This window comes from Leuresthes tenuis, unplaced genomic scaffold, assembly GCF_036924035.1.
Source record: "Leuresthes tenuis unplaced genomic scaffold, fLeuTen1.0.hap1 SCAF_10, whole genome shotgun sequence".
NCBI classification, from domain to species: domain Eukaryota; kingdom Metazoa; phylum Chordata; class Actinopteri; order Atheriniformes; family Atherinopsidae; genus Leuresthes; species Leuresthes tenuis.
Window position 1 is genome coordinate 9,872,766 of NW_027325364.1, and position 14,819 is coordinate 9,887,584.

Genomic DNA, 14,819 nt, shown 5'->3' on the forward strand with positions numbered 1-14,819 from the left:
GTCTGAATTACTTTCATGATTGATTAACAGACCAGAGACCAGACACTTATCAGTATTCTTGACATGTTCTCAAAGAGCACTCTGATTCTCAAACACCCGTTTTAAAGAACTTTTACTTTTAAAAGAAGGCAGACAAAACATTCTCCACTAAACATTGAGTGATCCTGAGTCTGTGTGCTCACGATGAACGTTGTGTCCTTTATGGTAGAAGTGGAAATATAAGATGAACAGCATGGCATATTACATCATGGCCAAAACGAGGAAGCGTTGTGTAAAATCTGAAGTACAATACTGCTTCCATCTGAAGTAAGGGTGTAAGTAGTAGCCAGGTGCTGCGGCTTATCAGCACAAATGCCACATAGAAACTGTTAAGCCCGGTGCTGGGGGGTAGATGGTTTGGGCTGGTTTTGCAGCCAGAGCACCTGGGCATCTATCAGTCAGTCCAACTTGAACTCTTCTGTCTACCAAAGGATTCTCGAGTCAAATGTGAGGCCATCTGTCTGACAGCTAAAGCTTTGCCAAAGCGACACGCCAATAATGTAAGAAAGAGTGGTGCAAAATTCCTCCACAACAATGCAAGAGACTGATGACATCAAACAATTAAATTTTTGCTGCTAAAGATGGTTCCACAAGCTAAAGACTCAAAGAGTATACTTAGTTTTTACACACTGCTTCTGCAGTTTGGCTTAGTTTTTGTTCAGTAACAATGACCAGGTTTAATATGTCATTTATTGTTGTTCATCTTAGCTTTTTATTTTTTATTTTTTCCACCTCCCATATGACCGTAGCACATTTGCACTTCAACTGTGCTCTACTTGCCAAATTAACTGACACTTAGTTTCACCTGTTAGATTCCTTGCATCAACACCCAATTCCAATCAGTGACTCATTTTCAGACCTCTGCAAGTTTTGTTGATGAATTGATCTATTTATTTGAATCTCGTAAGCTGGAACAGAAAACATCTGTAACATGCAGGGCAGTGGTTTCCTCCTTTGTCAGAAGTATAAAGACCTGAAATCGTATGAAACCAAGGCAGCGGAGTTTGTGTGTTCCGCATGTGCCTCTGTGGGGCTCCGGTTTCCTCTCATAGTCCAAGACATGCAAGGTAGATTGATGGATTAATATGGCCACATGTGAGTATAAGCGTTGCATGGTGGTCTCCATATTAACCCTGTGATGGATGCACCCTGCCTCTCACCCAATGTTTGCCGGGATTAGTTTGAGCCCATCAACTCCACAAGGTAAAGCTAATGGCTAGATATGAAACCCTTTTGAATTATGTTAAGCTTATAATTAAACCTATTAAAGCCATAGTTAGGAATTGGAAAGTGTGGTGTAAGAATAACGTTACTTGGCTGTCCAACCACTAGAGCAGCACATAACCTATCATAAAACTCAGCTTGTCATTTTCATGTTGTTTTTTTCCTTCAAGCATACAAATTATATAGTGTTTTAATAAACTGGCTTTACATGTGCTGATAGATTGATTTTGTTAATACTGAAAAAGGCCAAAGTCAGCAGGACGATCTTACTATTTTAACAGATAAATGTGAGATCTTTATCGATCTTCTTATCCAAGTGTCCACCATGATTCTTATGAATTTAGGAAATTCATAGGAATCATGTTGATATAGAGATACTGTCATGCGAAAATCCCATAACAGTTGCAACACCATGACCTTAACATGACATCTCTTTTAACCTGGGTAAAGGGAGGAATGACACTCGGATCAACTGTCCATGTTGTATTCGCAAGACAAAGACGGTGTCCTGACTATGAGTGATTAGATATGTTATTTCAGTGCAGAGAAGGACTTGAGAGCAATAGGTGGTGAAACATTTCATATATATGAATGTTGGGCAGGAGAACTGATCAGACGGGCCCACAGAGCACATCTGAGTTCTTGGCTGTCAGTAAAGTTCAAAGTGAATTTCACTGACTGACTCATTTTAATGCTGCTTTACAAAAACAACTCCCTATCTACCTGTCTTGTTCTCTTCTTGCAGATGAGCCTTTGTACACTTGTAAGTACACCGTGCCAAGTCCTTCTGCACAAACGTTGATCAGTCTCCACATTTCATGTGGATTACACACACCTCCACTCGAGCAAGATGCTTCAAATCAGTTTGATGATGACATTCACATCAGCCACTGCTCCTTCTCCTTATTGAACTGCTCGGCCCAGCGGCGGGTCAGTTCCAGGTAGTGATCAGGTCCATGAGGCTGATAGTCCAAATACACACGGGTCACTGTTTTTTTAGGCATCGCTCTCTCTATCTGCGTCCCTTCATGCCATTCATTAAAAGACGTTATGGTGACGATCTCTGGACGCACATTGAGTGCTGCCTGAAGGGCTGTCTCGTAGTAGCGGCCGTTCACCCTGTTGCGAGTGTTGTGGTTGTTCCACGGTCGAATACTGGTGTCAATGTAACCGGGTCCAATGCTGGGGATGAAAAGGAGGTTGTTCCCATCACAGAAAGCCTTAATGGCTTTCCAGTTCTGGTGAGAGGAGCCAAAGGAGAAGCCATTGGAGGCAAAGTAAGAGTACATGCCGTCAAAGCCACCTGCGAGGATGTCGTGCTTGTGACGCTCCTCTACAATTAGAGCAATAAAGATAGAGTCGTAAGCAGAGCCACGCACGCTGTGGGAGCCGGTGGGGGTCAAAAATTCAGACCAGGCCTCTGGTGGACTTAGGTAGGAGTCATAGATGTAGAACATTGGAAGACTCTTCCCTGTGCTGGATGTAAACCTGTAGAAGGCTCCATGGTCTCCATACCTTTAACAACAATAAGAGAGTACATTTAAAAACATAGCCAGTTAACTGATTAATGTTCAGTGAATAAGTCTTCTACAGTGCTATAGAGAAGGCCATGATGAACTGACGGACTAAACCAAGAAACGTTTAAGTGTCACAGGAAACTACCTTGGATTATTGCATTTGAGATATTTACAGTCAAATGCAAAAGTCTTGAGCTCCTCCTCCTTTTTTTTTTACATATCACAGGGAAATGGGGAAATAGGTTAAACAGTTTACTGAGACATGTCCAATCATAAATGGAAATACAAAATATACGGCATGAACAGAGTTTGTACAATTCTGAGAAGCTTGACAGTCAGTATATCGTATAACCATCTTTATTTTTTAAGTCAACCTGAACCCTCATAGACAGGCTTTCTTGTTTTTTCTTTCTTGAAGGACATTCCAAAGCTCTTCTTTTGATTTTGGCTGCCTTTTGTTCCGTTCTGTCAAAATTATCGCACATTGCTTCAATAATGTTGAGGTCCGGTCTCTGGGGAGGATTAATTACTCCATAATACCGGTTTGCCTCTGATTTTCAGTCCAGTTCTTGTGTCATTTGACATACCTCAGCCTTTTCTCAGTGTGTTCCTGCCTTATGTTTTGCTGAGTGTGTACAAGCAGAGGGAGTCAATGCCTCGCTGCATTATCTGAGTGTATTTGTTCAGTTTTAAGAAGCTTGATTTTATATGATTTTGAGCAGACAAACACATTTATTTGTATTTTAAAAGTTCAGTTTTGGTCAAATTTACCCAATAATTCAGTTTTCCGATGCAAACGTGCCTAGCATTGGTACACGTAATATGAGCTTGTATACTTAATCTATTAGGAATGTAAGGTTTGTCAGATCGTGCACACACTAACTATCACCTTATAATGTTTACAACCGAGGCAAAACATGCAGATTTTACACACAAAAAGTCAGTCGGAGGCTCTGGCTCGCTGAAGAGTATTTTTGTACTTCACAGGTACTTCTCTCCATACCAAGCTCAATACTAAGAGTTCCATTAAAAAAAAAGGCTTTTACTTTAAAAAAAAACTTGTTCATAAATCATGAAACTGCCTGTCTATAATCAAAAATTCAACCTAAAAGTATTTCAGTGTTGCAACCTCTTGTTTCCTCAGCTATGCATGCAATCTTAATGGTTTTCTGTTTGAGTTGCCTCAGTGATTAAGTGCAGCGAGACAGGCACTTACCTGTCAATGATGTACTTTATGTTGTCATGCACAGTCTGGTCGTTTCTACCTCTGTAATGTTGGATGTGAAATGCAACCTAGAAAAACATTAAGACACACATGGTTAGTCAGTCCTCCCTCATCATGTTACTGGGATACTACAATCAGCACTTCCAAGAGATGTTGAATATGTGTTGAAATCAGCTGTTCTTGGATGAGACTTCATGTAAAGGGAGAATTGTTCAATATTGTGCTTGTAACATGTCGAGAGTGTTCTGCAAAGTAAACCAGTAACACAGTTTTCCTTTGAGTACCTTTGTCTTTGTTTACAGTGTTTTTAAAAACCTTTGACCAAAGACTACACTGACTGAGGTCACCAGCACAACAGTTTCCATCGTGTTTTCTCTCTGCTTTATTTGTGTGACAAAATCTTCTACGCTGAGGGAGACATTGTTTCACCTTGGGCGGCCTCCTTTTGGATGCTTTTGTAACACCCACTTAAAAGTTCTGTTAGAACCAGGCCTTTACATTTGATGGGAGTGAAGAGTAGCAAAGGTAGCAAAGACCTGAAATGACATGTACACAAAAGGTGCTTAAGTTGAATATTTTAAAGGGTGGCCAGAGAATTCAGTGACTTTGAATTATGCATCATCAAAGTGAAACACCAGCTCACTGGCAGGGAACATCTGAGGAGAACAATGTAAAGAGAAATGGCTTTCTAGGATGACAGCCGTAACAAATCTATTTCTATTGATGGAGCGAGAAAAGTATCCAAAATTTCCTGTGGATTTTCTAAAGAGGTCAACGTGATGTTAACCCCATATCATCAATGATTTCAGATTTCATTTTTGTTTTCTTAAGTCTTCCACCAATCCATCTGTCCATTTCCTATACCCGCCTAATCCATTTCAGAGTTGTGGGGGGGCAGGTAGCCAGTCCTTTTCTTGAGGCAGTCATCTTTATGTTTCATTCGATCTGCACAAAACTAAAGTTTCAGCCTAATGCAGATTTGTGATTCAACGCTGAATATCACTTTCATCCAATCATCTACAGTCCATAACTGCTTCTCTTCTTCCACTGCAACCACATTTTATTCTGTGTCGCTGTGCGTGGCGGCTGGTTGATGTAAATCTCATTTCCTTCCACCTGTTTCTTACAGTAAAGTCACAAACACTGAATCCTGTTTCTGCGTGGTTGTTTTTCCTCTGTTTTGTTGTGCATTTCCTTTTCTTTTTTTCTTCCTTAGCTGACCTGTATGTTTCCCTTTTACAACGTTCCTATTTTGTTCACACATTCTCTAAATTTTTGACACAGCTGACTAGGAACATCCAACATCTATTGCCACACTTTGAGCTAAATAACTTTTTTGAAGGTGTTTCCTCTCTTGTTGGAGCCATTTTGCTGCCAATCAGCCAGGTGCAACAACTCCTTGAACTCTGCAGGCTCTCTTTTATCTGCAGACTCATTTGCATAATTATACATGTGCATGCGTTTGGTTTAGAAATGCAAATTACAAGGTGATTACATCTTTTTTTTCCCTCATGACTGAGTGAGATATCCAATGCTTTCTTTTCCTATATTTCATCTAAGAAAAAGATGACAAATATCTCATTTTTTTAGGTGTGTTTATTTCTGTTAAATGAAACGATCATGTGCCGTATCTGACATTAACAAAGAAAATCTGCTGACTCGAGATCCTACAAGGTGGACGATTCCATAATTTTGCCAGGGGTTGTCTTTCTATTTTTTTCATTTTAGTTGGAAGTGTTTTGTATGTTGTTGTAGTTTAAGGAATCTATACTGCAGACATACTGGAGTTTTTCTGTGTGACATGGCCTTTTTGCACCACTGTCACTGTGTCATGACTCCAAGTATACTAATGGATTGAAGTGATGTTTAGAAAAGGCTTAAGCTTTAGAATCATACAGATAAACTGCCAGGATCACGACCATACCAACAAAATCACTTGTGCCACTAACTGAGATGCTAAGTGCTTTTATGTGCGACAAAATTGACATTTTGATGGAGTAAGATGCACTTTAATTCCAAAATGCCGACTTGAAAAGAAGATAGAACTTGGCTATATGAATAAATTACAGTTTAGAGTGAATGTTTATTAAGCCATAACTCTCTGGAGTTTGTGTGAAGCATCAGCCCAGTAAAGTGAGATAAAATGGGTACCCGCCACATGATTATCACACACAAGAGACACAAAGCTGTTATGGTTTCTATTCACTGGAGCAAGGTTTAGACCACTACAAAACATATCTTCCTAATACCCTGGCCCATTACTCTGTGGTGATTCAAAAGTTAATGAGATAGAGTTCAAGCATTTCAATGCCTCATAAACAGTGACAGCATGAGCCCCGAACAACTGCAGCATGATTTATGCTGAGCAGAGGGGAATTTAGTGCCATGTCATGCAGAAAGCACAAAGGGGATTAGAGCCAACACTAACACAAAGGTCCAGACCTTTACCACAATTACATCAATTTCAACAAAGTTTGAGACATTTCTGCATACAACAGTGTCGCTTTACTTCTATGGTCAAAGCCAGTGGACCTACACAACAGCAGACGTCCGTGTAAGATTAAATGTCATCATCTGGAAACAAGAATCTGTGTCTCATGCCATCGTAGGACACCCATAGGCCGTATTCCCCAGTGTATTTGACATGGCCTACTTACAAGATAGAACCATTACATTCCCTCAGGGTGCAGATTGTTCAGAGGCACAAACTGAGTCATGGGACCTATGATGCTCATTTCCCCTCTGCTCCTTTCTTCCTGCATCCAACTACCAATATCCCCCTACAGTGTCCCCACCAAACCGCCTCCGCACTCCCTCGGGCAGACGGACTATTTCAGCTCCAGTTCGAGCTGAGGTCAAGCAGCAGCACTTCTGTGGAGGCTCCATGTGATGAGCTATCCAGCTCTGCTGTCCACAATGCAGAAGTTGTGTGTGGGTGCTGCTCAAATACCGTTCACCTTATATAATGAAAAGTACATAGCTTTCTTTTGTAGAGTAACCCAAAGAGGGTGAGTGTGTATTTAGCTATGTAGTGTGGGATTGTTCGAGGGATGGCAAGCCTGCATGTGTCAGATAACTTGCATTAAAGTTCCATATCAAAATATGGCTTAAATACAATTTCCAAGCTTTTGTATGGTTTCCCTGTGTCCATCATATAAAATCATGTTTAAACATAAGCTTATAGTTTGTCATAACTGGTAGAACATATTGTTGTGCAACAAGAAGTTTGGACATGCATTTACATTTGTGTGTAAAATGTAAACAAAAACAAACTGGTTTGGTGTGAGAGTTGCAAATAATTGCTTTTGGGTTTTTTTTGTGTCCCAACTTCTTGGGGAATTTGGGTTGTCGATGATCTATGTATATATATATATATATATATATATATATATATATATATATACACTATCTATGACCTTTTATCTGAGAATCAGCAATTAGGGAACTAATAAATTACAGGACTGAAATAAAGGATTAGTAGTGATTCATTTTCAAGCAAAAATGTATGAGCCAGTCTTTGCGAATTGTGGTATTTTTCGTGTTCATACCATATTATTTTTGGTTATGGGCTGGCCCCCTAAATAGATTCTTCTAGCCACAAGTCAGTTCACTCATCAGTAAGGCAGAGTGCAAGGCTTGCTGTAATCCTCCTCCTCACTTTGGAGGAGTGCTGCTCTGACAAACCAGACAGCACAAATCAAGGAAAGACAAAGGCGGGAAGCAAAGAGCATACAGACAGGTATCTGTCTCTCACAGAATATTAACCTGAATTACGTAATTGGCATTAATCCTCATGGTCTTCTCTCTCCACCATTTGTTCAGCTTTCTTTAGTTATATTTTTCTGTAAATTAAACAACAGTCTTTCCAGCAGTTCAACACCAAATGCTCTTTAATTATCTCAAGCATCATCACGAAAGCAGGGAGACACTTTTCCACTGCAAGAAGACCACAGATATGTGTTTTTCTTGCTCCCCTATCTGGTGAATATTTGGCTGTTGCCACTGCTCCTGGGGGAATATTTGTCTGTCCCACTTGGGATCCTCCAGCCATTTAGGTTGCCTTTCACTAGATTCCATCAGTAGTTCCAAATTATCAGAGACAGCGTTTGTTTTTTTTTACCTTGTCAGTATTTTTCTGAAATAATGCGAGGAGACATCATCCAAAAAAAAAGGAGCTGTGTAGAAAGAGTAAAAGGAGAACTGAGAGAGGATGCTTGGAAAAACTGCCCTCAATGTGCTGCTGTGCTTGCTGCATGTAAGGTTTCAAATAAGGTTTCATTCTGTACCTTATTGTGACTTTCTAAAGGCTTTCATTAGGCACAGAAAATAACTTTTTATTTCAAGGAGATGCTGGAATATGAAGGTGATTTGTTGCATTTCAAGTCAGCTTTTCTGCATGCTTTTTGGGAAAATGTCATGCTGGCTAGGGCACAGATGACAATAAAACACGACCTCAAATTCACACGATTAGCTTCTCTACTGACAGCATTATGTGTAAAACCTTATCCGCTCAGTGTTGCATGTCTAATCCCTGCGCTCTTGTCTTGCCCTTGAAGAGATACTTTATTTCTTTGCCTGCAGCCAGAAAACAGAAGAAACAACTGTGATATCAAATCTGACAGTCTGGCCTGACAAACACACTGGCCCTCATCAGAGCTGTTTATAGAGAGGATGGGGCCAGTGTGTGTTTCATAGCTGTTGGAAAATAAATTAACTTCATCTTCACATCGGGATACAAACACTGTCATTGTGTCACAATAACGCTTTGTAATAACCTTGGTTTTAACTTTAGCGAGTTGTAAATTAATGATCAACTTTGGTCCTCAACTTGGTGAGCTAGAATTCTTATTTTCTTCTGCCAACAGTCCAAATCCTTAAGACTTTTAATATATAATGATATATGAGGAAGAAAATATTCATATTTTGGTATTTTCTTTTTTAAAAATGTTACTTAAATTATTATCTGTGATAGTTTAAAAAGAAAATGGCATCCACTTCATTTTTAGTCAGCATTTATCCGGTTTCTGTCTTCCCCTTGCATGTCCTCTGGCTGCTTTGTCTTTAATAAACATCTGCAAATGCAGCTGCTGCATTATTAATGGCAGTTGCTTTGGAACAAGAGGATTCTTAGAAGCTTGTTTCTCTTTCATGTGTCATTTCAGATCTCATCAAAGAATGCAGTTTTAGTAGTTTGTTTTTTTTCTCATTACAACGTGCACATATGACATGTTTATTACTTATATATCAGGAAAAAAATTAAAGGGTAAATCTATCAAATCGACAGCTTTATGACAAAAGATACTGTCACACTCCCTGTGTGTCTGTGTTTGGAGATATATCTATCTATCATGAATTATATTACAAAACTTTAATAAGCCTTCAATACAGTGACAGGATGGCGAGGAACCAGCGTGGATGTCGGTTATTTCCTCCATTGTGCCACTTTCCGACCTAATTGTTGTGTTTGTGTGTTTTTTTCCCCCTCAGTCACACCTCTTCATCGTTAATTTAACAATTGATCCAGCAGCTGTAGCTCTTTGACCTGTTTAATGCTGTAATGCTGGAGAGGTCACTGCAGCAACAAACAATCTAACATAAGTGGGAAAAACAGCAGCAGTCTTATTCTCCTCTTGACCAAAGGCTTGTGTACATTTTACCTGACAACATTATGATGGTTTAAAGTCAGTAGGTCAGTAGCTCAGATTGTATTCCAGTAATCTCTCTGCCTTTATTTCTGAAACGCCTATAACCATTTTGTAGCTTCAGTTAAAATGAGGTCCTAGAGAGATAGATAAGTCAACAACCTTTTACTCAAATAAGTGAATTTATGTGGTTTAACCTACATTTTTATATTAATATCATTGGAAGCAGATCAAAATGGGTTACTGTGTTTAATGAAGTACCTCAAAGTACTATACTTGGCCCTCTTATTTTATCTTTCCACAAAAGCTTTAATGTGGATGGTAACTTTTCATGTGGCTCTTGTAAATAAAGTCCACCTTTAGGACATTCATTCAAGTCAAAGGCCACAGAGATGCCCTTTTTTAAATTATAAAGAAAGCCCTCTGTGTCTGAGAATAAAATTGAATGAGTTCTTCCTTTGTCGACGTGCTACCTCTTCACCAGATTTCATGACATTCAGCTAGATAGTTTGTGTGATCTTCAATCGACAAATACACAGTACAAACAAAATAACTCTGCCTTAGCATGGAAATTGTTACAGCTCATGTTGAAAACCAATCAATTAGGACTATATATTTCCCTTTGGAGATTGATAATACAGTAGTCTATTCTATTCAATATCAAATATTACAGTCTGATATTTAAACTTGTTTGAAAAGTCCGGTGAATTCTTTCTTTACCAAAAATAAGTATTTGAGAATAGACTTTTTCATTTAGTGCCATTTTTGTATTTAACCTTGTATGTATATATATGGATAACCGTTTGATTATTCTAGATTTTGGTAATCTGTTGTTCATTAATGCATCAGCAGAGTCTCTCAGCATGTTGGGCTTTAATTTTTGTTTGGAATTTTTACTAAATTATAACCACACACACAGAATTGTGCTTATTTGAGAGTTGGTATTTCAGACCATGTGTATGTGGTGTGTAACTACTGTTTTTTTTTTCCTTTGCTTCTCAGGGTAAATTTACATCAGTAATTTCTTCTTGCGGTCACTACTTCAGGTCAAGATATACCATATACGATATATGGTAAACTCTTTTAGTTTTCTACTTCAGCCACAAAAACACAAAAATGAATGAATTTATATCAATTGTAAACTCTTAACCAGTTTTTAAATGTATTTGCCCATATTTCAGTGTTGCTTTTTCTTTGTGGTGCTGTTTAACCTAATGTTTTATTTTGCATTGTTTTGTCTACAGCGATTTATCTGACTAAATGACACACTTTCAAAACCTTTAGCAGCATTACAGTTGAAATTCTAATTTTCCATAAGCAGATGTTGACTTAAAATAGATCAGCAGAAAAAAAGTTGACAAACAAAAATATATTCCAGGATATCAGGTCTTAAACAAGATTCCCTCGACTCCTGAGCTCTTTCCTCACTAGATTTCAGGTCTCTTCCACACATGCTGATGCCTTTTACCTTGAGGTTGTGTCTGTACGCAGCATCCAACACAGCTGGTACCATATCCTCAGCAGGTTCCCCATTGTCGTCAGCCAGGCCAGGAGGATACCAGGAAAGAACAAGAACTCCTAGAAACATAGCACTAATGAGACAGTTTCATAATTCTTTTTGTACTAATCTTTCTAATCTCTTTGTAAATTTCTGAATTCTTAATGAATTTGCACCTATATTCTTAGGGCCACTTATTTGTAGTTTTGTTGAAATCTCTCAACAGTTTGAGCATGTGACAGCTCATAAATTCCTATAGGGAATTGCTTGTTCATACCCCGCTGCTGGCAGAAAAATGACTTCATATCATCCACAGTGGTGCTTGGCACCAGAGAGGAACTGGCCCATCAGATATACACTCAGAGGTAATTAATTATACTCATGTCTACTTGCTGTTGGGAGGATCACATTACAGCACCCAACCATATCTGTATGTATAAAGGACACAACCACTTTTACTAATTATATTTCTCAGAATAAGGAGGGGCAGAAGATCATCAAGTCAAGTGGAAATGTTCAGAGTTTGGCTGGCTGTTGTGTCTAATTAAATGGACTGTTTTAACTAAGCTTTGTGAGCCAGCCCTCTCATGATCCATCTGTTATAGTGATGAGGTTTCACAAGATTGGATGGTCTGCTCATCATTCCGGATGGTGTACAATAACCCACTGAGCCGCAGGACAGAAACATTAGTGCCTATCATGCGTAGTCTACTGATGCCTGACACATCGGTCTGTTACTTGACACCAGACATGAGACTTTGGCTCTTACTAAGGCAAGTCAGAGAGGCTTTTGAAAAGACAACAAGACCTAAATTCTAATAATGCATGAGCCTTTCAAGAGGTTAAATTGCTGAAGAATGAAGTTCATAGAAATAAATACATAAAGACCGGGTTATGAGTGAATATTTTCCATCTACCTACAGTGATACTTAAATAATTATACATATAATATGTTGCCATTGTACTTCTAATGTGTGGTCTTTTGATAAGATTGGCTTTCAAAATCCTACGGGAAAATAAGTGCATCAGCACAAATGTGGGGGGGTGGTCTCTCTAAGCGTGCAGGGAGCTGTCCAGCGGGTATGTGGTGCTGAAAATGTTCATCGCTCCTCCAACTATAACGGAAGCAGTTTTGTGCTTAGAGAAGCCAGTTTTCCGTGAAGCTGCTGAGCACGTAAAACAACGCTCAGCTGTTTGGGTTTTTTTACACCTAAAAGATCCACGGTGCATCTCTGAACTGTACCTGCTGCGGATGTTCCGATCTGCTCCATGTGAGACTCCAACACGTCCGGATCCCGGGAGCTGTACGGATTCAGTTCGGGGTAGAAACTAGAGCCGATGTCCTCCGGAGGCATGTGTCTGCCTCTTGGGTAGCTGGATGCGATCTTGGGGTCCCAGTGTGGAACCAGGATGTGATCCCAATGAATATATTTGCCATCCATATACGGGCTGCCGTACCATGTGTAGTAAAAAATATGAATGTCATAAAAAATAGTCCCCTCGGGACCGGAGTTGGACAAAACTGCTTTGGTGTTGCTGCCAGGCGGGCGGGCTTGATCCGGGGGTGCTGTCGAGACACGGGACACGGAGCGCCGGTCTACCTTCCCTCCTAACATCGGAAGGAATTCCAAACCCGGAGCCAGATCCGAGAAGCCGTCAGTGGGCTTCAGGGTCCTCAGTCCCATTAAGGTCCCAAAAATAAAAAGCATAAAAAGAAACAGGGCAACACAAGCCTTCCTCCGTAGCCTTGCCATGGTTGGTAAGAGTTGCAGGAGCAGAAAACAGCGCGGACGGAATAAAGAGCGCAAATAAACCTCTGTCCTGCGTCTGCACTGAGATGGAGCTCACCCCACAGCCGATGGAAGAAGATCTAGATGATATATCCATCTGAAAGAACAAGCCTACATGATTGTTGGTCGGTCGCAGCAGACAGCCTGACGCAGTTGCATGTGGAATTGTTAACTTTCTCCTTCAACCTTTGTCTCTCATTCTGCTGAGCTGCGAATTGCAGCCTCTAGCACAAACTCCATATTTTGTTCCATAATCTATAAATATTCTGGAAAAAAGCAACTCTCCGGAAATCTTAGCGTACAAATGCTGTCAATAAGCATGTGGTGCAGGTTAGTTCCATTCACTGTCTCCAAACAAACTCCGTGAGCTCCTTCACCGCTCCAGCTGGGCGCCCTGTCCCACCCAGAAGCTGCTAACCACGTCCGACACCCGACCTGCGTCCAAACTGCAGGAGTGATGCTCACCGGTGATGGTGTTCAGAGGAGTTTAAAAACCCTCGCGGTTGGTCGGCTTCTCTCTCATACTGCTCGTATTGGATGCCCAAGAGGCAGGACCTGTCGCGTCATCATTTAGCCAGCGCGTGGCTGCACACCCTCTTGGTTCAAGATTTTTTTTTTAAAGATAAGAAAAATAATTGATGCCTATACCATCCGGTCTATGCTTTCTTTATCAATAAATCTGAAGCAGCATGGTCATCGTGACTCATCTCTATACGTTAGGCTAAAGGAAATCAGTTGCTATAAGGGTTTGTAAAGTTATAACTGTCCTTTCTGTAACTTGTCCTAAGTTTCAACTCAGACTGCCATCTAGTGGTCATTTCTTGGAACACAAGCATTTTTTTACCACGATGCATTCAGGAACTAACCGAATGTAGACAACTTCAAATGTGGACTACAATGATGGACTACAATACAACTAAAATGATGTAGAGAGCAAGGAAGTTAGAGCAACTATGGTTATGATTAGCTACTTTAAGACGTAAAATAATAGGTGGAACTCAGATCAATGCATTTCTATTTTCTGAGTTGACTGGTTTAAATCTGGATAAATTATTAAGTGTATGTAAAAAAGAGACGCAGCTTCGGTGTTTTGCTGGCCTGAATGCGTCTGTGCGTCTGAAAGCTTTGGCTTCCGGCCAAGATATTAGGCAGCATTTTAGAGGCACTGACCTCTGCGATGGAAACGATCCGACTTGCTGACACTTCATTAAATCGTTTTCTTCACCCACTAAGCACTTCCATGTGAACGAGGGGGTGAGCCTTTTGATCTTTTGATAAGTCCATCATCTTAAAAATAAATAAATAAAAATGTGTGAAAAAAAAAGTTAGCGCAGAGGTCGCTGGTCAGCAAAGGCGCATAAAGCAGCTTTTATTACCGTATGTGCAAAACAGACTATATTAAAGCGAATAAAGACGAGACATAAATACAAACAAATATATATATATAGCTCATTGGCATCATGGTGCTGGCTTAATCCATCACCAAGAATACCTTATGATTCTGGATACCTTAAAACTACTGAAAAACCGAAGGTCAGAGTCTTCAATCCAGTGCCATTCAGAAAGTTACAAACTAAAATCGCTAATTATGATCATAAACCTGAAAAGATTAAAATATAAATTTATCCAAATGACAATAAACGTGTGCGTATGTAGCTTTCAGGGCTGTGTCAACACATGAATGGTATAATCTCCATTTGCATGTAACTTTGGACCTGTAAAGATATTACGATGATGAAGGGAAACTTTTCTCCAGTCAGGGTGTTCAGCCTGTGAATATTCTTTTTGTATGGTCTGTGCTGTTATCATGTTAATATCAGTCGTTGTCAATTGACTTTTTAGGGGCCTCGTCTTTTGTTATTGTGGCGTCCTCTTGGTGTTTGT

The 14,819-nt window shown here is 39.8% G+C and overlaps 1 protein-coding gene across 1 annotated transcript; it reads right to left on the bottom strand.

Annotated features, from left to right (window-relative positions):
• Window positions 1-102: 102 nt before the first annotated feature.
• LOC140315653 (glycoprotein endo-alpha-1,2-mannosidase-like protein) lies at window positions 103-13,369 on the bottom strand. The gene is made up of 4 exons (XM_072393252.1): window positions 12,389-13,369; window positions 11,116-11,225; window positions 3,997-4,073; window positions 103-2,778 (listed from the first exon to the last, which is right to left on the bottom strand). The coding sequence occupies exons 1-4, from the start codon at window positions 12,897-12,899 to the stop codon at window positions 2,142-2,144; spliced, it is 1,335 nt and encodes a 444-aa protein (XP_072249353.1). The 5' UTR covers window positions 12,900-13,369; the 3' UTR covers window positions 103-2,141.
• Between the last annotated feature and the right edge of the window lie 1,450 nt (window positions 13,370-14,819).